This window comes from Coregonus lavaretus (genome assembly GCF_964263955.1).
Source record: "Coregonus lavaretus genome assembly, contig: HAP1_SCAFFOLD_1313, whole genome shotgun sequence".
Lineage (NCBI taxonomy): Eukaryota > Metazoa > Chordata > Actinopteri > Salmoniformes > Salmonidae > Coregonus > Coregonus lavaretus.
The window spans coordinates 101,082-125,598 of record NW_028158445.1 but is presented as its reverse complement, the minus strand read 5'-3'; the positions used below and the strand labels follow the sequence as shown (position 1 = coordinate 125,598).

General features: G+C 43.9%; 2 protein-coding genes across 2 annotated transcripts; both read right to left on the bottom strand.

Annotated features, from left to right (window-relative positions):
* Positions 1-1,353: 1,353 nt before the first annotated feature.
* LOC311124015 (protein MEMO1-like) lies at positions 1,354-13,121 on the bottom strand. Its single transcript, XM_084198236.1, has 7 exons — positions 12,761-13,121; positions 6,782-6,863; positions 6,470-6,538; positions 5,931-6,043; positions 4,220-4,331; positions 1,731-1,873; positions 1,354-1,480 (listed from the first exon to the last, which is right to left on the bottom strand). The coding sequence occupies exons 1-7, from the start codon at positions 12,819-12,821 to the stop codon at positions 1,386-1,388; spliced, it is 675 nt and encodes a 224-aa protein (XP_084054362.1). The 5' UTR covers positions 12,822-13,121; the 3' UTR covers positions 1,354-1,385.
* Positions 13,122-16,447: 3,326 nt separating this feature from the next.
* Positions 16,448-23,972, bottom strand: LOC311124016 (protein dpy-30 homolog). The gene is made up of 4 exons (XM_084198237.1): positions 23,889-23,972; positions 19,249-19,289; positions 17,565-17,707; positions 16,448-17,002 (listed from the first exon to the last, which is right to left on the bottom strand). The coding sequence occupies exons 1-4, from the start codon at positions 23,896-23,898 to the stop codon at positions 16,930-16,932; spliced, it is 267 nt and encodes an 88-aa protein (XP_084054363.1). The 5' UTR covers positions 23,899-23,972; the 3' UTR covers positions 16,448-16,929.
* Between the last annotated feature and the right edge of the window lie 545 nt (positions 23,973-24,517).

The following is a 24,517-nucleotide window of genomic DNA, read 5'->3' as shown; positions in this document are numbered from 1 at the left end:
TGATACACCTAACAGTTAGCTATCTAACCCTAACCCTGGAGAGACAAGACAGAGGGGTTCAGAACCCAGTCTGATACACCTAACAGTTAGCTATATCACCCTAACCCTGGAGAGACAAGACAGAGGGGTTCAGAACCCAGTCTGATACACCTAACAGTTAGCTATCTAACCCTAACCCTGGAGAGACAAGACAGAGGGGTTCAGAACCCAGTCTGATACACCTAACAGTTAGCTATCTAACCCTAACCCTGGAGAGACAAGACAGAGGGGTTCAGAACCCAGTCCGATACACCTAACAGTTAGCTATCTAACCCTAACCCTGGAGAGACAAGACAGAGGGGTTCAGAACCCAGTCTGATACACCTAACAGTTAGCTATATCACCCTAACCCTGGAGAGACAAGACAGAGGGGTTCAGAACCCAGTCTGACACCTAACAGTTAGCTATCTAACCCTAACCCTGGAGAGACAAGACAGAGGGGTTCAGAACCCAGTCTGATACACCTAACAGTTAGCTATCTAACCCTAACCCTGGAGAGACAAGACAGAGGGGTTCAGAACCCAGTCTGATACACCTAACAGTTAGCTATCTAACCCTGGAGAGACAAGACAGAGGGGTTCAGAACCCAGTCTGACACCTAACAGTTAGCTATCTAACCCTAACCCTGGAGAGACAAGACAGAGGGGTTCAGAACCCAGTCTGATACACCTAACAGTTAGCTATCTAACCCTAACCCTGGAGAGACAAGACAGAGGGGTTCAGAACCCAGTCTGATACACCTAACAGTTAGCTATCTAACCCTAACCCTGGAGAGACAAGACAGAGGGGTTCAGAACCCAGTCTGATACACCTAACAGTTAGCTATATCACCCTAACCCTGGAGAGACAAGACAGAGGGGTTCAGAACCCAGTCTGATACACCTAACAGTTAGCTATCTAACCCTAACCCTGGAGAGACAAGACAGAGGGGTTCAGAACCCAGTCTGATACACCTAACAGATAGCTATCTAACCCTAACCCTGGAGAGACAAGACAGAGGGGTTCAGAACCCAGTCTGATACACCTAACAGTTAGCTATCTAACCCTAACCCTGGAGAGACAAGACAGAGGGGTTCAGAACCCAGTCTGATACACCTAACAGTTAGCTATCTAACCCTAACCCTGGAGAGACAAGACAGAGGGGTTCAGAACCCAGTCTGATACACCTAACAGTTAGCTATCTAACCCTAACCCTGGAGAGACAAGACAGAGGGGTTCAGAACCCAGCCTGATACACCTAACAGTTAGCTATATCACCCTAACCCTGGAGAGAGAGAGGTGGTCTCAATCATATCAATCAAGCGATATGAGAAGTGTGGTGTTACAACCTAGTGTGGAAGTGAATATCAGAATGTGTTGTTAACCATTTTATCAAGGTGTTCAATGGATCTGTGGATCTCTCCTTGAGCCTCGTCATAGTAGGTGTAGCGGAACCGTTGGCCTGTTGGGAGGAGGGAAAGATATTAAGTCAGACCCAACCCTGAAGGAGACAGAACCATTGTTTCTATATTTAGAACGCCTTTCACACGATTGCCCTGAACCAAACCAAACTGTGCTGGCTTTTTTTTTCACGTTATCTTTCCAGCACAGTTCCAGCAACTACGGTGGATAGATGTATAGCCAGACTAGCTCAACTCAGTAGCGTGAACAGGGTATAATATTGATCTCTACCAGTCCTTCTCAGTACGTACCCCAGTGGCAGAAGTCAGAGGAGATGATGAACAAGTTGGAGGGATCAGCCAGATACCTGCTGAGCAGTTTCCCATAGTCCTGTTCTTTAGACTCACTGAGGGCTCCCACCAGCACCGGGACAATGCTGAGCTCATCTTTATGACTGTAGTAGGAGAGGGAGACGACACATTACAAGTCTGTATGTGTGTGATGTACTGGGGACAGTTACCTGACCAAGATGGTAGAAGCTTTTACAGGGACTGAACACTTGTAAACCAACCTAATAAAAAAAGGTGTGCGTTTATTAAACCAACCTAATAAAAAAGGTGTGTGTTTATTAAACCAACCTAATAAAAAAGGTGTGCGTTTATTAAACCAACCTAATAAAAAAGGTGTGCGTTTATTAAACCAACCTAATAAAAAAGGTGTGCGTTTATTAAACCAACCTAATAAAAAAGGTGTGCGTTTATTAAACCAACCTAATAAAAAAGGTGTGCGTTTATTAAACCAACCTAATAAAAGGTGTGTTTATTAAACCAACCTAACACAAGGTATGTGTGTTTATTAAAACCAACCTAACACAAGGTACAGTTGAAGTCGGAAGTTTACATACGCCTTAGCCAAATACATTTAAACTCTGTTTTTCACAATTCCTGACATTTAATCCTAGTAAAACTTCCCTGTCTTAGGTCAGTTAGGATCACCACTTTATTTTAAGAATGTGAAATGTCAGAATAATAGTAGAGAGAATTATTTATTTCAGCTTTTATTTCTTTCATCACATTCCCAGTGGGTCAGAAGGTTACATACACTCAATTAGTATTTGGTAGCATTGCCTTTAAATTGTTTAACTTGGGTCAAACGTTTCGGGTAGCCTTCCACAAGCTTCCCACAATAAGTTGGATGAATTTTGGCCCATTCCTCCTGACAGAGCTGGTGTAACTGAGTCAGGTTTGTAGGCCTCCTTGCTCGCACACGCTTTTTCAGTTCTGCCCACAAATGTTCTATAGGATTGAGGTCAGGGCTTTGTGATGGCCACTCCAATACCTTGACTTTGTTGTCCTTAAGCCATTTTTCCACAACTTTGGAAGTATGCTTGGGGTCATTGTCCATTTGGAAGACCCATTTGCGACCAAGCTTTAACTTCCTGACTGATGTCTTGAGATGTTGCTTCAATATATCCACATAATTTTCCTTCCTCATGATGCCATCTATTTTGTGAAGTGCACCAGTCCCTCCTGCAGCAAAGCACCCCCACAGCATGATGCTGCCACCCCCTGTGCTTCACGGTTGGGATGGTGTTCTTCGGCTTACAAGCCTTCCCCTTTTTCCTCCAAACGTAACGATGGTCATTATGGCCAAACAGTTCTATTTTTGTTTCATCAGACCAGAGGACATTTCTCAAAAAAGTACGATCTTTGTCCCCATGTGCAGTTGCAAACCATAGTCTGGCTTTTTTATGGCGGATTTGGAGCAATGGCTTCTTCCTTACTGAGCGGCCTTTCAGGTTATGTTGATATAGGACTCGTTTTACTGTGGATATAGATAATTTTGTACCTGTTTCCTCCAGCATCTTCACAAGGTCCTTTGCTGTTGTTCTGGGATTGATTTGCACGTTTCGCACCAAAGTACGTTCATCTCTAGGAGACAGAACGCGTCTCCTTCCTGAGCGGTATGACGGCTGCGTGGTCCCATGGTGTTTATACTTGCGTACTATTGTTTGTACAGATGAACGTGGTACCTTCAGGCATTTGGAAATTGCTCCCAAAGATGAACCAGACTTGTGGAGGTCTACCATTTTTTTTTCTGAGGTCTTGGCTGATTTCTTTTGATTTTCCCATGATGTCAAGCAGAGGCACTGAGTTTGAAGGTAGGCCTTGAAATACATCCACAGGTACACCTCCAATTGACTCAAATTATGTCAATTAGCCTATCAGAAGCTTCTAAAGCCATGACATCATTTTCTGGAATTTTCCAAGCTGTTTAAAGGCACAGTCAACTTAGTGTATGTAAACTTCTGACCCACTGGAATTGTGATTAAGTGAAATAATCTGTCTGTAAACAATTGTTGGAAAAATTACTTGTGTCATGCACAAAGTAGATGTCCTAACCGACTTGCCAAAACTATAGTTTGTTAACAAGAAATGTGTGGAGTGGTTGAAAAACGAGTTTTAATGACTTCCGACTTCAACTGTATGTGTGTGTTTATTAAACCAACCTAACACGAGGTGTGTGTGTGTTTATTGAGTGGGTCCATTAATTGAGCATGCAGGCCTTATTTCATTAGTAAACAATCAATCATAAACCATAGTAATGACTCAAACCATCCTGGGGCTGGGGGAGACCGAGAGAGAGAACTACACAAAATGTCAAGGCAAACCAGTCATTACTGACCCACAGTTCTCCTCTATTGGTCACGAATCCCTGCAGCCTCTCAGGCCTGTACTACTGTCCTCTCTGCTTGTGATTATTGAAGCAGACATCCTTTTAGCTAGTTCCTCTGTCTTACCTCTCCATGGCTTTAGCAGTGTAAGGCAGGTGCATTTCAATGCTGTGCTCATCCTCGTCTGTCTGAAGACTCATCCTCTCAAACATCCCAGTCTTCCAGAGGTCAGCATAGACTAGAGAGAGAGAGAGAGAGAGAGAGACAGAGAGAGAGACAGAGAGACAGAGAGAGAGAGACAGAGAGAGAGAGAGAGAGAGACAGAGAGAGAGAGAGAGAGAGAGGTGAGGATTCAATATGCACATGAATTATTACTGGCCAAGTAAGGCTTGAATTAGCATATTACTGCTAGTCCTTAGCATGTATTTGTCCTGAACCGTTCTGGTACGGGGACCTGGGTTCGGTCCGCACTGTGAACCCAAATGAATACATAACAATAAGAACCCTCAGCCAATAGACTACGCTGCCTTGTACGCTGCCGAGTACATCTGAGCTGAAAAACGATTTCAGGCTATTCAGTTAAAACAACTACAGCCTATGCAGACATTGTAATCAAATCTTAACTGGTGCATTTCAAACTGTCCTTTTGTGAGGCGCAGCGGGGAACTAGTTCTGTACGATGGCGAGTGGTGGGGGTCGATAAACCAGGAGGATTTCTCCATCATCGTTTAAAATCTCCAGTTTGGGAACATTTTGGCTTCCCAGTAGATTACAACGCCGATGGACAGAGAGTTGCGGATAAAAGGTTAACAGTATGTCGCCACGCTCAACGAGAATAGCCTCTGCAGCTGCCAACACCTCAAAACAGGTTGACACATTTAGGCCGACATCACCCCAGTATACCGGAGCATGACGGAAACGCAAAGACACTACAACACAACATCGTCTCCCCTCTGCAGTCAAGCAGCCCTTGGCAGCTGATTCTGACCGGGCCGAAGAAATTACAAGAGCGATAGGTGTTTTTGCCGCCGATATGCCACGCCTTTCTCAGTGGTCGAGAGGAACAGGAGGCTTCAGCACCTCGTGACCTCTTCCTCGAGCCACGTTAGGAACTTCCTTCTCCCACCCATTTCAGCAAACAGCTATTACCTGCTTCTATATAAGCAAGCTAAAGCCGAAGTTGTCAGTGAATTGGCCAACGCACCCTGTGTTGCCTTTCCTACAGATGGATGGACCTGCGGGGCTACAGAGAGCTACATCACATGACCCTGGAGTGGGAAATGACAAGTACCACGCTACAGACACGCCCCCTTTATGAGAGTCACAAGCGTGCGAAGAAAAACATTACAGCCTATACACACGCATATATCAGGAATACCAACACTTGTTTTTTTTTTTTTTTTATAAACTATAATGAACTACAGTAACTGTTGGCATTTCATTTTCCCGCTGTACTGAAACCGAACCGTGATCCCAAAACCGCAATACATACCGAACTGTAGGTTTGGTGAACCGGTCCACACCTACTAGACACACTGCAGCTTGTTTGGTTTGTTTGTTCGTCAGTGAGAATGTCTCTTTTCCAGTGTCAGTCAGACGGTTGGTCCCCTGAGGACATTTACGGTTTTTTGTTTTTTTCTACAAGTGTCAAGCTTCGAAGTTTAAAAAGGCAAAATACAACACAGAAACATCAAAAACAAGGTTCTTGACATTAGGAAAACTAGAAAATTACCCCGTCTGGTCAATCCGGAGGTCGTCGAGCAGTGTTATAAACCATTCATTAGAGGACAGGGCACAGAACGTGTGTGTGTGTGTGTGTGTGTGTGCGTGTACCTACCATTCTGGTCAATCCGGAGGTCGTAGAGAGGGGTTTTATAAACCTCAGCAGATGACAGGGCACAGCGGGACAGAGGAACGTGGTGAGACGGACCCAAGATGAACACCCTGCGACTACAGCGGGGAAGAGAGGACTCCGTCACCTCACTCTGTCACCTTTTACCTCTCTGACTCACATTAGCAGCTCAGTGGACCATTCACCGGGCCATTAGTAGCCAGGCCTTTCGCTCACGTTGTTCCAAGGTGAAGCCGTGACAGAGGCTAGGCCAATACCGCTAAATACTCTCTGTCTGAGGTAACTAAGGGCGGATAGTTCCTTCAGGGTGAAACAGGGCAGGCAGATCTAAGGTTTGATAAGGAGGGAAAATGTAGAAACGAAAAACAATACATTTACATTTTAAAACCATCTAATTTCGATATATAATGTGATGATACTTCTACATGGAAATTCATTTCGTTACTGACAAAAAAAGTTGTTTTATTTATTAAAAATTCACTGAACATTTGTAATGTAACTGTAAACGAGGTTAAATGACTTACGTGACAGAAGGGTCTATCTGTTTGTATGCGTGTGCAGCACAAGCGCCACAGTAGGAATACCCTGCATGCCTGAAATCACAGATATCTGTCAGGAGGAAGTGACATCACGGCAGCAAGACACCATTACGACTGGAACAATAGAAAAGACGACATCCTTTGAGGACGACCTTTGACCTGCCACTGCCCCCATCACTACATTTACATTTGAGTCATTCATACGCCGTTGTCAAAAATCATATTTAGAGAGTGACTCTTGACGACAAGATGAGGCCTTTTCACATGACAGATATCACAACGACCAGTGGTGCTTACGGTGCTATGATTGCTCTGGCTGGTGTGACAGTGGACTGGGCTTGAGACAACCAACCTTCCAGTTGTGTATTCAGCTGGGAGCCTGAAAGGGAAGCGACGGAACAAATTAAAAGAAAAATAACACTTTCCGTACGAAACAGAAATTGGTCTTCTGCTGGACCCAACCGCTCTTATACAGTGCCTTCCGAAAGTGGATTACATTGAGATTTTGTGTCACTAGCCTACACACAATACCCCATAATGTCAAAGTCGAAATATGTTTTCATATATATATATATATATATATATATATATATATATATTTTTTTTTTTTTATGAATTACAAATTAAAAGCTGAAATGTTTTGAGTCAATAAGTATTCAACCCCTTTGTTATGGCAAGCCTAAATAAGTTCAGGGGTAAAAATGGGCTTAACAAGGTCACCTAATAAGTTGCATGGACTCACTCTGTGTGCAAGACATAACATTATCTGTAAGGTCCCTCAGTCGAGCAGTGTATTTCAAACACAGATTCAACCACAAAGACCAGGGAGGTTTTCCAATGCCTCACAAAGGGCACCTATTAGTAGATGAGTAAAAATAAAAAAAAGCGGACATTGAAATTCCCTTTGAGCATGGTGAAATTATTAATTACACTTTGAATGGTGTATCAATACACCCAGCCACTACAACGATACAGGTGTCCTTCCTAACTCAGTTGCCGGAGAGGAAGGAAACTGCTCAGGGATTTCACCATGAGGCCAATGGTGACTTTAAAACAGTTACAGAGTTTAATGGCTGTGATAGGAGAAAACTGAGGATGGATCAACAACATTGTAGTTACTTCACAATACTAACCTAAATGACAGAGTGAAAAGAAGGAAGCCGGTACAGAATAAAAAAATACCAACAGTGCATTTATTTTTAATAAAAAAGTAAAATAAAACAACAAAAAAGCGTTGAGAAAAAAGAGCAGAAGTAAAATAAAATAACAGTAGGGAGGCTATATATACAGGGAGGGTACCGGTGCAGAGTCAATGTGCGGGGGCACCGGCTAGTTGAGGTAGTTGAAGTAATATGTACATGTGGGTAGAGTTAAAGTGACTATGCATAAATAATTAACAGAGTAGCAGCAGCGTAAAAAGATGGGGTGGGGGTGCAGTGCAAATAGTCTGGGTAGCCATGATTAGCTGTTCAGGAGTCTTATGGCTTGGGGGTAGAAGCTGTTGAGAAGTATTTTGGACCTAGACTTGGAGCTCCGGTACCGCTTGCCGTGCGGTAGCAGAGAGTGACTAGGGTGGCTGGAGTCTGACAATTTTGAGGGCCTTCCTCTGACACCGCCTGGTATAGAGGTCCTGGATGGCAGGAAGCTTGGCCCCAGTGATGTACTGGGCCGTACACACTACCCTCTGTAGTGCCTTGCGGTCGGAGGCCGAGCAGTTCAAATCAAATCAAATCAAATCAAATGTTATTGGTCACATGCGCCGAATACAACAGGTGCAGACATTACAGTGAAATGCTTACTTACAGCCCTTAACCAACAGTGCATTTATTTTAAACAAAAAAGTAAGAATAAAACAACAACAAAAAAGTGTTGAGAAAAAAAGAGCAGAAGTAAAAAATAAAGTGACAGTAGGGAGGCTATATATACAATAGAATAAAGTGACAGTAGGGAGGCTATATATACAGGGGGGTACCGTTGCATAGTCAGTGTGCGGGGGCACCGGCTAGTTGAGGTAGTTGAGGTAATATGTACATGTGGGTAGAGTTAAAGTGACTATGCATAAATACTTAACAGAGTAGCAGCAGCGTAAAAAGGATGGGGTGGGGGGGCAGTGCAAATAGTCCGGGTAGCCATGATTAGCTGTTCAGGAGTCTTATGGCTTGGGGGTAGAAGCTGTTGAGAAGTCTTTTGGACCTAGACTTGGCACTCCGGTACCGCTTGCCGTGCGGTAGCAGAGAGAACAGTCTATGACTAGGGTGACTGGAGTCTTTGACAATTTTGAGGGCCTTCCTCTGACACCGCCTGGTATAGAGGTCCTGGATGGCAGGGAGCTTTGCCCCAGTGATGTACTGGGCCGTACGCACTACCCTCTGTAGTGCCTTGCGGTCAGAGGCCAAGCAGTTGCCATACCAGGCGGTGATGCAACCAGTCAGGATGCTCTCGATGGTGCAGCTGTATAATTTTTTGAGGATCTGAGGACCCATGCCAAAACTTTTCAGTCTCCTGAGGGTGAATAGGCTTTGTCGTGCCCTCTTCACGACTGTCTTGATGTGTTTGGACCATGATAGTTTGTTGGTGATGTGGACACCAAGGAACTTGAAGCTCTCAACCTGTTCCACTACAGCCCGGTCGATGAGAATGAGGGCGTGCTCAGTCCTCTTTTTTTTCCCTGTAGTCCACAATCATCTCCTTTGTCTTGGTCACGTTGAGGGAGAGGTTGTTATCCTGGCACCACACGGCCAGGTCTCTGACCTCCTCCCTATAGGCTGTCTCATCGTTGTCGGTGATCAGGCCTACCACTGTTGTGTCGTCTGCAAACTTAATGATGGTGTTGGAGTCGTGCCTGGCCATGCAGTCATGGGTGAACAGGGAGTACGGGAGGGGACTGAGCACGCACCCCTGAGGGGCCCCCGTGTTGAGGATCAGTGTGGCAGATGTGTTGTTACCTACCCTTACCACCTGGGGGGCGGCCCGTCAGGAAGTCCAGGATCCAGTTGTAGAGGGAGGTGTTTAGTCCCAGGATCCTTAGCTTAGTGATGAGCTTTGAGGGCACTATGGTGTTGAATGCTGAGCTGTAGTCAATGAATAGCATTCTCACGTAGGTGTTCCTCTTGTCCAGGTGGGAAAGGGCAGTGTGGAGTGCAATAGAGATTGCATCATCTGTGGATCTGTTGGGGCGGTATGCAAATTGGAGTGGGTCTAGGGTTTCTGGGATAATGGGATAATGGTGTTGATGTGAGCCATGACCAGCCTTTCAAAGCACTTCATGGCTACAGACGTCAGTGCCATGGGTCGGTAGTCATTTAGGCAGGTTATCTTAGTGTCCTTGGGCACGGGGACTATGGTGGTCTGCTTGAAACATGTTGGTATTACAGACTCAGTCAGGGACATGTTCAAAATGTCAGTGAAGACACTTGCCAGTTGGTCAGCACATGCTCGGAGTACACGTCCTGGTAATCCGTCTGGCCCTGCGGCCTTGTGAATGTTGACCTGCTTAAAAAGTCTTACTCACATCGGCTACGGAGAGCGTGATCACACAGTCATCCGGAACAGGTGGTGCTCTTCTTGGCAGGAAGTAATGGGAGTCCATAATAAATACAAATAGGATGCGCAGAAGGGAACCACAATTTTGGCCCCCATAACAATATAGTTAAATAGCCCCATCATAGCCATTCTAAGGATAGCTTTCCCACCTTGTTGTGACTAACTGGGTTTGAACCAGCGCTCCTGCATGTCACAAGACTATGTTATCCCGCTTAGCTAAAGCCCACAGGGATGAGATCTGGAAGTTAATGTAAAGGACGACATGCTGCTTACTCAGCGAGTACCGCTTCTTCCTGATTCAGCTCATACGGAGACTGAAACTCAGGACCTTTGCCTTGAAAACAAACGCGACCCCCCCACCTCCGGTTGCATACCAACCCATCAAACTTTTTTCAATTGCGCAAGGGGCGAAACTTCAGGCTGAGGAGTGAGTTGTCACAGATCCCCATCTGCTACACTAATACCAGTCTTCAAGATCCAGCAAGGTTACTCATCACAACAGCGTGGTTTGGTGACCCACGTTTACGTGATGAGATACTTGCCGGAGACCTGAAGACGTGTTAGTTGGACACGTCGCCGGCAACGGTACACATTATTAGGGTAACGTGACTGACTGGGTTAAGACTGTTAGCCTACTGAGCTAAAGCCTAGGCATTGGTTCTGTGACTTGGATGGGTCTCTTCGAGGAGGTCAAAGGGGGGGTGTGAAGTGTAACAGGTGGTTTGGGGACCACACTCACAGGAATAAAATAAAGTCAACATGCCACATTGGCTTCAGGAACCACCAGAAACCTGTTTAATACAGAGAGCGTTTTTGATTCTGTTCTCTTCTATCATTCCTTGCTGGAAACGTACCAGAATGTTGTCTCTGGTTTTAATCTGAATTTATTGAACTTTTTTTGATGAATCTGAATGCGTCTGAGAAGTTGAATATATTAAACTTTGAGAAACTTGAAATTATAGTTTGTAAACTCGATACAAACAATTAATGGAATATTGACCATACTGAACCTGAATAAATATTGAATTGGAAAAAGTAATTAAACATTTAAAACTGAATGCAATGTTAATTCAATTCAGTTTCAAACCATGAAATACAAATTCAATTTATGAATTCAATTAATCAATTTGTGCATTACAAATTCCAAAATATTACATTCAAATTCCAAATGCAAAAAATATTTAATTCAAATGCTGTTTCTGTTGGCACTGAAATCGCTCCCGTTTTTAGTCATTTATATGCTCTTATCCAGAGCGACTTACAGTTAGTGAGTGCATACATTTTCCATACTGGTCCCCCGTGGGAAACGAACCCACAACCCTGGCGTTGCAAGCGCCACCCTCTACCAACGGAGCTACACGGGGGCCATCCTCTACCAACGCATTTATTAATTTCTACATTCGTTTTTGCCACATTCTATTATAGGCACTGTAATGCTTACTTTTAACTGTGAGCTAAACAAACAAAAAATTACAAATATATTAAAACATCTCCTAAAGTATAATTTTTTGAGATGATTCATGTTACTGTCCCCACTAAAACAACAAAAATACTTAAATACATTTAAAATGTTGTCCTTGAAACAATGAATTCCATTCATTCCTATGGAGGACTGCTCCTACTGGGAGTGCCAATATGGCCGACCAGTGGTTTCAAAGCCTCTCCATGGCCAATACATGGCATCAGCAATCCAGGGTTTATATGATCAGGCCATTTCATCTCACCAGGACAGGAGGAAAAAAACAATGCAGGCTTTGTTGCTCTGAGACAGCTGATTGGGAGAGCACGGCCTGTTGTACTTTCCTATAATATAAAACAATTCCTCACCTCTCTCCTACTCAATTAGCCAACTAGCTAGCTGAACAAAAATATAAAACGCAACATATAAAGTGTTGGTTTCATGAGCTGAAATAAAAGATCTCAGACATTTTTCTATATGCACAAAAAGCTTTAGCTCAAATTTGTTTACATCCCTGTTAGTGAGCATTTCTCCTTTGCCAAGATAATCCATCCACCTGACAGGTGTGGCATATCAAGAAGCTGATTAAATAGCATGATCATTACACAGGTGCACCTTGTGCTGGGGACAATAAAAGGCCACTAAAATGTGCAGTTTTGTCAATGCCACAGATGTCTCCAGTTTTGAGGGAGCGTGTAATTGATATGCTGACTGCAGGAATGTCCACCAGATCTGTTGCCATTGAATTTAATGTTAATTTCTCTACCATAAGCCGCCTCCAACATCATTTTAGAGAACTTGGCTGTATGTCCAACCTGCCTCACAACACCAGCCAGCATCTGAGACCAGCCACCCGGACAGCTGATGAAACTGAGGAGTATTTCTGTTTGTCTGTAATAAAGTCCTTTTGTTGGAAAAAAAGTCATTCTGACTGGCTGGGCCTGGCTCCCCAGTGGGTGTGTCTGGCTCCCAAGTGTGTGAGTCTATGCCCTCCCAGGCCCACCCATGGCTGCGCCCCTTCCCAGTCATGTGAAATCCATAGATTAGGGCTTTATTTATTTCAATTGACTGATTTCCTTATATGAACTGTAACTCAGTAAAATCGTTGAAATTGGTGTGTTTATATTTTTGTTCAGTATAGTTACTTCCCAGGACAACAGCCCAAAGAGAGACCAGTCTCAACCCAAACACTACAGAGAGCTGTCTGCAGCTAGCTAGCTAGCTTGGTTAGATAACCCCTGGTCTCTAGCCCATACCCCGGTTCAGTTCTCTACCTGAGGCGGCGTACCAACTGCCAGCGTGACTTGCTTCTCTGCACACTGTTCGGTTCGACATCTCAACTCCCGAGCTGCCTGTTGGAACCTGGTCAGGAAGAAAAAGTCAAAACCCAGGGGGAAAACAACTGGCCAGAAAGAAACCACCAACAAAAAACAAACGTCGGCTAGACAAAGAAGGAATGCAAAAAATAGGAAGTTAGCCAGCTAGATAAAAATGCTGAGAAAAGTTAGTCTGTTTGATAGCTAGCCAGCAGGCTACTTTAAAATACGATATTTGAAACGATAGTTACGGACGAACAAAAGCTAATGAAGTGTGTCTGTTGGTTGCCAAAATAGCACCACTGACTTGACTAAAACTGGGGGTTGCGTAACTCGGGATCGCTCGTAGCGTCTTGTTACGCCTGTTACGTTAGTGCGTCAGAATCGACCTAACAGCCATTGGCTGGCAGCATATTTCAGAGGACGCCGATTCGTTGCTTCTTCGTGGCAGGTAAAGGGCGGGGTTAAACGTTTTCTAAAAATGACGTAAGGCTGCGTGGATTGGTTGCTCGAAGAGAATGCAAAGAAACTATTCGTAAAAAAATGTTGTAGGCGTGGCTATGACCCACCTGTAGAAAGTGGGTATACTCGGTTTCGCCGGCACGCAAATATGATATTACTTGAATAGATGTGATTCCATAGTTATGAAGTTTTGAACCCATTCATAAAGAGCCCTTTTGCCGTAATATTGTGTACCGCAATGCCGTGACCCGGATTCGAACCGGGGTTGCAGGGCCACAACGCAGAGTACTAACCACTACATTTTAGTCATTTATCAGACGCTCTTATCCAGAGCGATTTACAGTTAGTGAGTGCATACATATTTTTCCATTTTTATCTTCATACTGGTGGGAATCGAACCCACAACCCTGGCGTTGCAAGCGCCATGCTCTACCAACTGAGCTACAGGGGACCACTATAAGGTCACGGCAAACTACCAGGTCTTGCTCATGCATGGGAGACATTCCCCGCATAGAACTCGCGTGAAGGTGTTGCTTATCCTGTAATTCTCAATTAATTGAAATCATGGTACAAGGTTGATTTTGCCGAATGCAAACCGTGCACTTTCTGGCCTTCTTCAGGACGGCATAGCCCGGTGCCCCCGGGTGCCTGGAGATTTCACTTAAGGACCAATGGAATGGTCTAAAATATACAAACTCCGCCCTAAAATATACAAACTCCGCCCACCAGGGGCACTGGACCATGCAAAACGAACTCTCCCATTGTTGTGTATAAATGGGCGGATTCGGTTATGCTGAGCGGCGGGCACCGGGCAGCGGCCCGTTACATCATCGGGCTAATCTGTGCCACTCGGCCATTTTGCCAACAAGGCAGCATGGTGCATCATCCAGAAACATACAACATCTCTTTACCATTAAATACATGTTTTAATTTTCTATCTCGTCTTCATTCGGGAAGGCAGATAAAGCTAAAAAGCAATCACTTTTGCATGTGAAAACAAAGAATCCTACTCATTACTCCACGTGCCCCCACGTCACTTTGTTTGAACCGATTTCGCAGTGGGTTTTAGTTCCAAAAGGAATGCAATGAACTTTCAACCGGTGCAAAACAGGCCTAAATGGGCGCCTGGGCGACATTAATGGTCCAATGAAAAGCGTTAGGATTGGTCGATTCTCTTACTAGCGTTGCAGCAGCAGAGTTTAGGTCTAAACTAAGGCAAGGAAACATCAAACCATTAGGTTTTTATTTTTATAATACTGTACAATGGAAATAAAACCATATATTTGGCATATTATTGGCGTCATAACACTTGATGCACTTGTCTTTTCTTACTGACAGTGATTGACTTGGGCCAGAGCGCTGTAGAAGCATGTCTAATTTGGGGGGAATTGTACGGATGTCCAGTACGGAAGTCCAGAGAGGACATATTAATAAATAAAAAAACACTATAATATTCCCTTGTTATGTCAGATTACAATTTATTTTTCTCATGATCACAACATAACAAAAGTTGTTTTGTCGAGATCACAAGATACATTTCTCGTGACGATATAACAAAAGTTGTTATCTCAAGATCATGAGTAAAACTCTATAAATAGAAGTGGATGTCTTGATGATAGATTGCCAGAATGGATGAGGCGGCAGAGCCCACTGTGTATCAGCGCATACGTTTTTATTGATTGCTACACTAAAGGGATGGTACATTTCATGCTAACACCATGCTTTAATTTGTGTTTGGAGCTCATTATCAATTTATAAATTAGAACGTTAGCAAGCGTGAACGTGCCACCCCGAAGTCCACAGCCAATTGCATGCAATCAACAACGCAGCTAACGTGGCTAGTCTTGTTATCTATGCAGGTTCTTAGCTTGCCTAACTGATATGTGTATAACTGTAAGGGACACTTAATGCTTTGAGGATAATATTTAAATTTACAGAGTGGGTGGGATCCACTCCTGGCAGGCTGATCAGATTCAATTTCAGCCTCAGAGGCTGATAAGTCAGAATGTTGCCTTGTAGGCAGATTAGTTGTCAAAGTGCTTTATAGGCAGATGTATATCTGATCCAGGGGGTGAGCTCTATTCCTGGCAGGCTGATCAGATTCATTAGCAGCCTCAGAGGCTGATAAATCAGGAGGCTGCCTTTTAGACTGTTTCATATTTACATTTCAGTCATTTAGCAGACACTCTTATCCAGAGCGACTTACAGTTAGTGCATACATTATTATTCTTTAATTTTTTTTCATACTGGCCCCCCGTGGGAATCGAACCCACAACCCTGGTGTTGCAAACGCCATGCTCTACCAACTGAGCTACATCCCTGCCGGCCATTCCCTCCCCCTACCCTGGACAACGCTGGGCCAATTGTGCGCCGCCCCATGGGTCTCCCGGTCGCGGCCGGCTACGACAGAGCCTGGATTCGAACCAGGATCTCTAGTGGCACAGCGCCACTCGGGAGGCTGTAAGGCTCCTTGCAGACAGCCTACAAGGCAGCATCCTGACTTATCAGCCTCTGAGGCTGATAATGAATCTGATCGGCCTGCCAGGAATAGACCCCAACCAGACTTGATCATATAACGCACTGACTGCTAATCTACCTGCAAGGAGCTTTACCTATGAAACAGCCTACAAGGTGGCGAGCGATATTTCAGCAGCAGGTATAAAATAATGACAGACAACAGACTAACCAGATAACCAATTCAAAACATAACTTGTAGCAGTTATCGTGCTAGTTAACTAGCCAACTGTATATAAACGTGTCTAGTTAGATACTGTTCCTTGCTTTGAAGTAGCCCACCTTTTCCATTTCATCCTGAAATGAGGGAATCATTTTTATAAAGAAAAGTATTTGGTTATATTTTATATCAAGTGTGGCAGCCATCCTCCAGGATAGCTACTGGGTGTGCAGGCTTTTGTTCCAAGTCCTGGTCTAACCACATTGTAGCCTAAACATCAGCTGCTCAACAGGACCTTGATAAGCAGCCTTGGGTGTTTCAGGGCCGGATCAAAAGGCCAAGCCTGCACACCCAGGAGCTCGCCAGATGGAGGGTTGACCACATGTTGACAAGGGCACCAGCGCAGGAGACAAGACACAGCAGCCTGTCAACAATGTAGACTATAATAATAGTCATGACTATGTGGTTAAAAGTCATGGAGAAGTCATGGAAAATGTGTACGAACCCTTAACAGTGAATAATCAGAGGTCTGTTTATAGCATAATGACATTTGTGAATTTCAGTGAACATAGTTTCAATGGACCGACTTGGAAAATGACAGCTATTTTAGTCCCAAGTCAAGCACAGTTTACTAGCAATGATTTAGCTGACAGTTGCTTTAACGAGGAACGTTTTACTTCCAATGACTGACTGACATTTGGTTCTCTTATGAGAATGCAGAATGCTCTGACACGGTAAATCTCTCAGAATATCAAGACATTTGATATCAGTCATGGATGTTTAATGGGTACACATGGGGAAGGAACACGCTCCGTAACATGTACAGTCAATTACAGAAACCCAAAAAAACAACAAGTTTCTTCAACAAAAAAATAATAAAATCAGTACACAGTAATAATAATAAAATAAAAACACTTTACAATTCGGATGCAGAATGAAACACATCTCGTCTCGGATGACAAGTCGACCAGTGTAGTCTCTTCAGAGACGTCTAGATGCGGTCCTCATATTGAGACTTGTTCTGGAGGAGATGTGCAGCTAGAAATTCAATGGGATTACGAGGCCTGGAAGGGAAAGAGGATGAATACAAAAATCATCAAATAACACGATACAATATCTTTACTGCTCCATTATACAGAGACAACTGAAATGGGTTTTATTTATTTTTGGCACAGCAGCCAATAAAAACAACAAGGGGTATTCTTCAGGTGTGCGGGTATCTGTGGTCCTCTGTAGCTCAGCTGGTAGAGCACGGCGCTTGTAACGCCAGGGTAGTGGGTTCGATCCCCGGGACCACCCATACACAAAAAAAATGTATGCACGCATGAAAAAGCGTCTTCTAAATGGCATATTATTATTATTATTTATTTCAGAGCCCAGCCTCACCACACAACACAGGCTGATGTTGCGAGACCGAGGTTATACAGCATGTGAGACAGGGAAAGGAAATGTATTGGAGCCTGCTTCCTCCGTTTCTTCCTAGGTTCCTGCCTTCTAGGGTGTTTTTCCCTAGCCATCGTGCTTCTGCACTGCTTGCTCTTTCAGGTTTTTAGGCTGGGTATCTGTAAAGCATTTTTGATGTACCAAAAAAGGACTTTTATAAAAATGTGATTTATTGTAGCCCACCTCTCTTTGGCTAGCACAGAGATCCCCTGTAGAAGGACCGGCACCACAGTCTGGTCCAGATATGCCCGTGTTGGGAGAGACTGAAGATCCACCTTCTGTTTAGACATCTTCTCGGTGTTGGACCTCTCGGTATCCTCGATCTTCTGGAGGGGAGGAGTGATGTACAAGCACGTCAGCATGTAAGCCTACATTTCCCTAGCCCCCCCCCACAAGTTCACCATCATCATGTATACAGTTAGTAACTTGTAAGTTCAGTTATTATTAACAGTAACGTCGAGGTCTATACCATTGGCTAATGTTTCCCTAACCTCGGCTCAAGGCTTCATTCACTTTGAGGTGAAAGCCTGTAGCAGAGGCTTAATATTTCCCTAAAACAGTCACACACAAACCAGAGTCTGCGCTTACAGGATACGTTGAATATGGCGATTCTCCTTTAAGCCCAGGAAGCAGCCGTTCAACTTGCCGTTCACCAGCTTTTCAAGCTTAATAATGTCAAAATATGTTCAAATAATGGAGTTTCGCTGAGCAACTATCGTCATTACTGCCATTAAGGCCGGTATGTACTTCCAAAACAGGTCTAAGTAACAAGTTATATGCAACCGGAAAAATGCCTTGTCGGGAAAGAATATAAGTATTTTTTTTGACCATCCGCCAAATCTACCTCCTTCAATATTAGTAATGTAATTAAAATACACTAAATAAAGCCTATCTAGAAATATACAATCACTAAAAACGTAGCCTAGTGTCAACTAAATAAAGCCTATCTAGAAATATACAGTCACTGTAAAAACAGGCTTTATTTAGTTGACACTAGGCTATCTAGAAATATACAGTCACTGTAAAAATATTCCTTATATTGTCTACTGAATAAAGCCTATCTAGAAATATACAGTGACTGTAAAAATGTAGCCTATAGTGTCTACTAAATCTACTTACATGAAATCTTATTCTGTGTAGCACGGCTGAAACAGATTGATATGACATTAATACACTGTTGTTGGTGATATAAACCAATGAGCTTTCCTGCTGCTGGATCAGCCGACCTGTGCATGGCAGTAACGAGTGATTTTATTGGATCAGCCGACCTGTGCGTGGCAGTAACGAGTGATTTTATTGGATCAGCCGACCTGTGCGTGGCAGTAACGAGTGATTTTATTGGATCAGCCGACCTGTGCGTGGCAGTAACGAGTGATTTTATTGGAGGTGTGCATGTGCCAAATCCACTTGGTCAAAAACAATACTTATAATTTTTCCAGACAAGGCATTTTTCCGGGTGCATGTAACTTATTTAAAAACCTTTTGTGGAAGTACATACCGGCCGTAACGGCAGTAATGACGGTAGTTGCTCAGCGAAACTCCATTATTTGAACATATTTTCACATTATTAAGCTTGAAAAGCTGGTGAATGGCAAGTTGAACGGCTGCTTCCTGGGCTTAAAGGAGAAATCGCCATATTCAACGTCTCCTGTATGCCCAGACTCTGGCAGGGAGCTTAGTGGTTAAGAGCGTTGTGCCAGTAACCGAAAGGTCGCTGGTTCTAATCCCCGAGCCAACTAGGTGAAAAATCTGTCGATGTGCCCTTGAGCAAGGCACTTAACCCTAATTGCTCCTGTAAGTCGCTCTGGATAAGAGCGTCTGCTAAATGACTAAAATGTAAAAATTCAACACAGTACAGTAAACTTACAGCTGTATGACTCGCCATGCTCTGGTCCATGCCTGCGTGATCTGAACGTAAACACAACAATGGGAGTAAAAGGTGTTAATCAGGTCTCCAGGTAAGGGCTTGAAACAAAGTGACTAGCTATTCTGTTTCTATGATTGTGATAGCATGGCTTTGTTCTGGTCTAGATGTCAAAGCTAACCAACCGTCTGCAGCAAACAGTTGGAATTGATTCTAGTAGCTAGTCTCTCCCAACTTTACATGACGACGACGGCAGGGTTGGGGAAGCTACTCTGAACATGACGACGACGGCAGGGTTGGGGAAGCTACACTGAACATGACGACGGCAGGGTTGGGGAAGCTACACTGAACATGATGACGACGGCAGGGTTGGGGAAGCTACTCTGAACATGATGACGACAGCAGGGTTGGGGAAGCTACACTGAACATGACAACGACGGCAGGGTTGGGGAAGCTACTCTGAACATGATGACGACAGCAGGGTTGGGGAAGCTACACTGAACATGATGACGACGGCAGGGTTGGGGAAGCTACTCTGAACATGACGACGACGGCAGGGTTGGGGAAGCTACTCTGAACATGATGACGACAGCAGGGTTGGGGAAGCTACACTGAACATGATGACGACGGCAGGGTTGGGGAAGCTACTCTGAACATGACGACGACGGCAGGGTTGGGGAAGCTACACTGAACATGACAACGACGGCAGGGTTGGGGAAGCTACTCTGAACATGACGACGACGGCAGGGTTGGGGAAGCTACTCCTGAACATGACGACGACGGCAGGGTTGGGGAAGCTACTCCTGAACATGACGACGACGGCAGGGTTGGGGAAGCTACTCTGAACATGACGACGGCAGGGGAAGAAAATGACTTTATTATAAAGGAAATGACTTCACACTGGAGGAAGTTATGCTACACTAAAGCTATCCTTAAGAAAAGTGTAGTTTACTGAACTAAAGTTACTTTGAACAAACATCAAAATCAAGCTTTATTTATACAGCACATTTCAGACATGGAATGCAACACAATGCACTTTACAGGAAAAAAAAACTTATAAAAAAAACATATTTTTACTCCACAAACATAAGAGGATAAAAACTAAAGAATAACTAAAACTGAACTATAAAAAGCATCCTGAGGAAAAGCAAAGCTAAAAAAAAGGGGTGTTTTAAGATCTTTTAAATATGCCCACAGTTTCAGCCCCCCTCAGGTTCTCTGGCAGGCTATTCCAGAGGCTTGGGGCATAGTAACTAAAGGCTGCCTCTCCATGCCTCTTGGTCCTGGGCTTTGGGATAGTTAAAAGGCCAGTGCCAGAGGACCTGAGGGACCTACTGGGTACATAACTTAAAAGCATGTCTGACATGTATTGGGGTCCAAAATCAAGGATTGACTTAAAAACCAATAGAAGAATCTTAAAAGTAATTCTAAAACTCAGGCAGCCAGTGCAGAGACTTTAAAACCGGTGTAATGTGTGCTCTCCGTCTGGACTTGGTCAGTACCCGTGCTGCAGCATTCTGTATGTTTTGCAGTTGACCAGTGGCTTTCTTGGGTAGACCAGACAGGAGAGCATTACAGTAGTCAAGCCTGCTTGTAATAAAAGCATGGATGAGTCTCTCTGTATCCGCCTGAGAGAGAAACGGCCGCACCTTGGCAATGTACCTCAGGTGGTAAAAAGCTATTTTGGTCACATTCCTAATGTGTGATTCAAAGTTGAGTTCAGAATCTACAATAACACCCAGGTTTTCTACCTGCTGTTTTATCTATATTGCCTGTGAATTAAAATGTTCGGCCAGATTCTCTATGTGCTTTGGCTCCAATAATAAAAACCTTGTCTTGATTTAGCTGGAGGAAGTTGTGAGCCATCCAAGTATTTAAATCACTAATACATCTGTGGAGCTAAAATCATCTGGTGACACAGAAATGTAAAGTTGTGTATCCTCTGCGTAGCAGTGAAAATCAATGCTGTGCTTTCTGATAACGCTGCCAAGGGGTAACATATATAAACTGAACAGTACCGTACCCAAAATCAAACCTTGCGGAACGCCACACGTGATATCTATTTTCTCTGAGTTATGTTCACCAAGGGTGACAAAACTCTCGAACAGGTAAAAATAGGTCCTAAACCAATTTATAACTGGACCGTAGAGGCCAACCCACCTCTCCAGTCTGTCCAGAAGGACATCATGGTCAACAGAGGCCAACCCACCTCTCCAGTCTGTCCAGAAGGACATCATGGTCAACAGAGGCCAACCACCTCTCCAGTCTGTCCAGAAGGACATCATGGTCAACAGAGGCCAACCCACCTCTCCAGTCTGTCCAGAAGGACATCATGGTCAACAGAGGCCAACCCACCTCTCCAGTCTGTCCAGAAGGACATCATGGTCAACAGAGGCCAACCACCTCTCCAGTCTGTCCAGAAGGACATCATGGTCAACAGTGTCGAATGCGGCGCTTAAATCCAAGAGTACAAGGACAGAGAGCTGTTTGGCATCTTTATTGGCTCTAAGATAATTTACCACTTTAACTAAGGCTGTCTCTGTGCTGTGCTGGGCACGAAAATCAGATTGGAATTTTAACTAAATACAGTTGGCACTTCAATCATTTAGCTTTTTGAAGACCAATTTCTCCAGAACTTTGTTTAAGAATGGAAGGTTGGAGATTAGCCGAAAATTGCTAAAAACGGAAGAATCTAGATTACTTTTCTCCAGAAGGGATTTCACCATAGCAGTGGGGAAAGTGCCCGTAAACAGGGAGTGATTAACAATAGCTTGCACTTCTTCAGATATGCAATTAAAAACTGTTTTGAAGAAGGTGGTGGGGACAGGATCGAGAAGGCAGGTAGAAGGCTTAAGTTGTGATATCACTTTCCTGAGCATGTCTGTGTCAACCAGGGAAAATAATCAATAGTGCCTTTGCGTGGTAGGCTAGGGCACATATCAAACTTCTCATCAGGTCTTGCTTGACTGATAGCAAACATTAAGCTGGGTATCTTATTTCTGAAATATGCCGCAATATACTGGTAAAACAGTAGTGTGTAGTTCCAGTAGTTAGCTACACCGCTACACGGTAAAACAGTAGTGTGTAGTACCAGTAGTTAGCTACATGGTAAACAGCAGTGTGTAGTACCAGTAGTTAGCTATACCGCTACATGGTAAAACAAGTAATTAACTACTGAAAACACTAAACACTACCTCCATTTGAATGTAGTTCCACTACCACCAAGCTACTGCTAAATGTAGTTAAATTACTATTTTAACTATGTTGTTCTTATTATACCCCAGTGGTTGAACTACACTGAACAAAAATATAAAGTGCAACATGTAAAGTGTTCGTCCCATGTTTCATGAGCTGAACTTTTTCATATGCACAAAAAGCGTATTTCGCTCAAAGTTTGTGCACAAATTTGTTTACATTCCTGTTAGTGAGCATTTCTCCTTTGCCAAGATAATCCATCCACCTGACAGGTGTGGCATTTCAAGGTGATTAAACAGCATGATCATTGCACAGGTGCATCTTGTGCTGGGGACAATAAAAGGCCACTAAAATGTGCAGCTCTGTCATACAACACAATGCCACAGATGTCTCAAGTTGAGGGAGCGTGCAATTGGCATGCTGACTGCAGGACTGTCCACCAGAGCTGTTGCCAGAGAAATGTATGTTAATTTCTCTAAGCCGCCTCCAACGTCGTTTTAGAGAATTTGGCAGTATGTCCAACCGGCCTCACAACCGCAGACCACGTGTATGGCGTCGTGTGGGCGAGCGGTTTGCTGATGTCAACGTTGTGAACAGAGTGCCCCATAGTGGCGGTGGGGTTATGGTATAGGCAGGCAGAAGTTACGGACAATGAACACAATTGCATTTTATCGATGGCAATTTGAATGCATAGAGATACCGTGAAGAGATCCTGAGACCCCATTGTCATGCCATTCATCCGCCGCCATCACCTCATGTTTCAGCAAAATGATGCACGGCCCCATGTTGCAAGGATCTGTACACAATTCCTGGAAGTTGAAAATGTCCCAGTTCTTCCAAGGCCTGCATACTCACCAGACATGTCACCCATTGAGCATGTTTGGGATGCTCTGGATCGACATGTACGACAGCATGTTCCAGTTTCCGCCAATATCCAGCAACTTTGCACAGCTATAGAAGAGGAGTGGGACAACATTCCACAGGCCACAATCAACTCTGTGTGAAGGAGATGTGCTGCATGAGGCAAATGGTGGTTACACCAGTTACTGACTGGTTTTCTGATCCATGCACCTACTTTTTTATTTATTTAAAGGTCTCTGACCAGCAGATGCATATCTGTATTCCCAGTCATGTGAAATCCATATATTAGCGCCTAATCTATTATTTAAATTGACTGACTTCCTTATATGAACTGTAATACAGTAAAATCTTCGAAATTGTTGTGTTTATATTTTTGTTCAGTTAACATGTATTCACTATACATTCATTACTCCCCAACACTGGACAAGTCACCAGCTTTGAGCTAGCTTGTGTTAGCTTGCTAGCTACTAGACGTGGTCCCTAGTCTTCCGTCTCCCAAGACGCTTATAAATCTGAAAACCGCTGCAAATAAATATTTGCTACATAATGTTAGGCGTTAGATATCGTATAATCGTATCTTTGGTTACCTTCTGCCATGGTTTATGCTGGTTTCTAAATTGATGTCGCCGCCAAGACAACAACAGCCAGAGAGCGCTAACGAAGCAGTCGTCAGAAAATTAGGCGCCTTTCGATTGGCTATCCAAATTCCGGAAATGTGACTTTTAAAGGGCTAGCGCCGAAATTCCTGAACGGAAGTTCAACAGATTATCCATTATATTGACCAGATGCTCGAGTGACCGCTCTAACAATGAAAATACATGTCTTCAGAAATGGAAGGCAATCGGGAGGAGGCGAGATCTCCCGAGTGGCGCAGTGGACTAAGGAGGGGTTGGCCGGCAGGGATGTGGGTTCGTTTCCCACGGGGGGCCAGTATGAAAAATAATTTTAAAAAATAATGGAAAAAAACATGTATGCACTCACTAACTGTAAATCGCTCTGGATAAGCGCGTCTGCTAAATGACTGAAATGTAAACGTAAACGTAAGATCAGGTGGGACCATTCTAGCCAATGAGAGGGTAGATATGCGCTTGAACAACGGGAAGAACTCCGATATAAAGTGTTTTTTTTTCTCTCAAAGTTGGCGTGTCCTACTTATATCAGTACACTCGTAACAACCTAAACATTACGAAACTTTTATTCGATGAAATAAGCCACA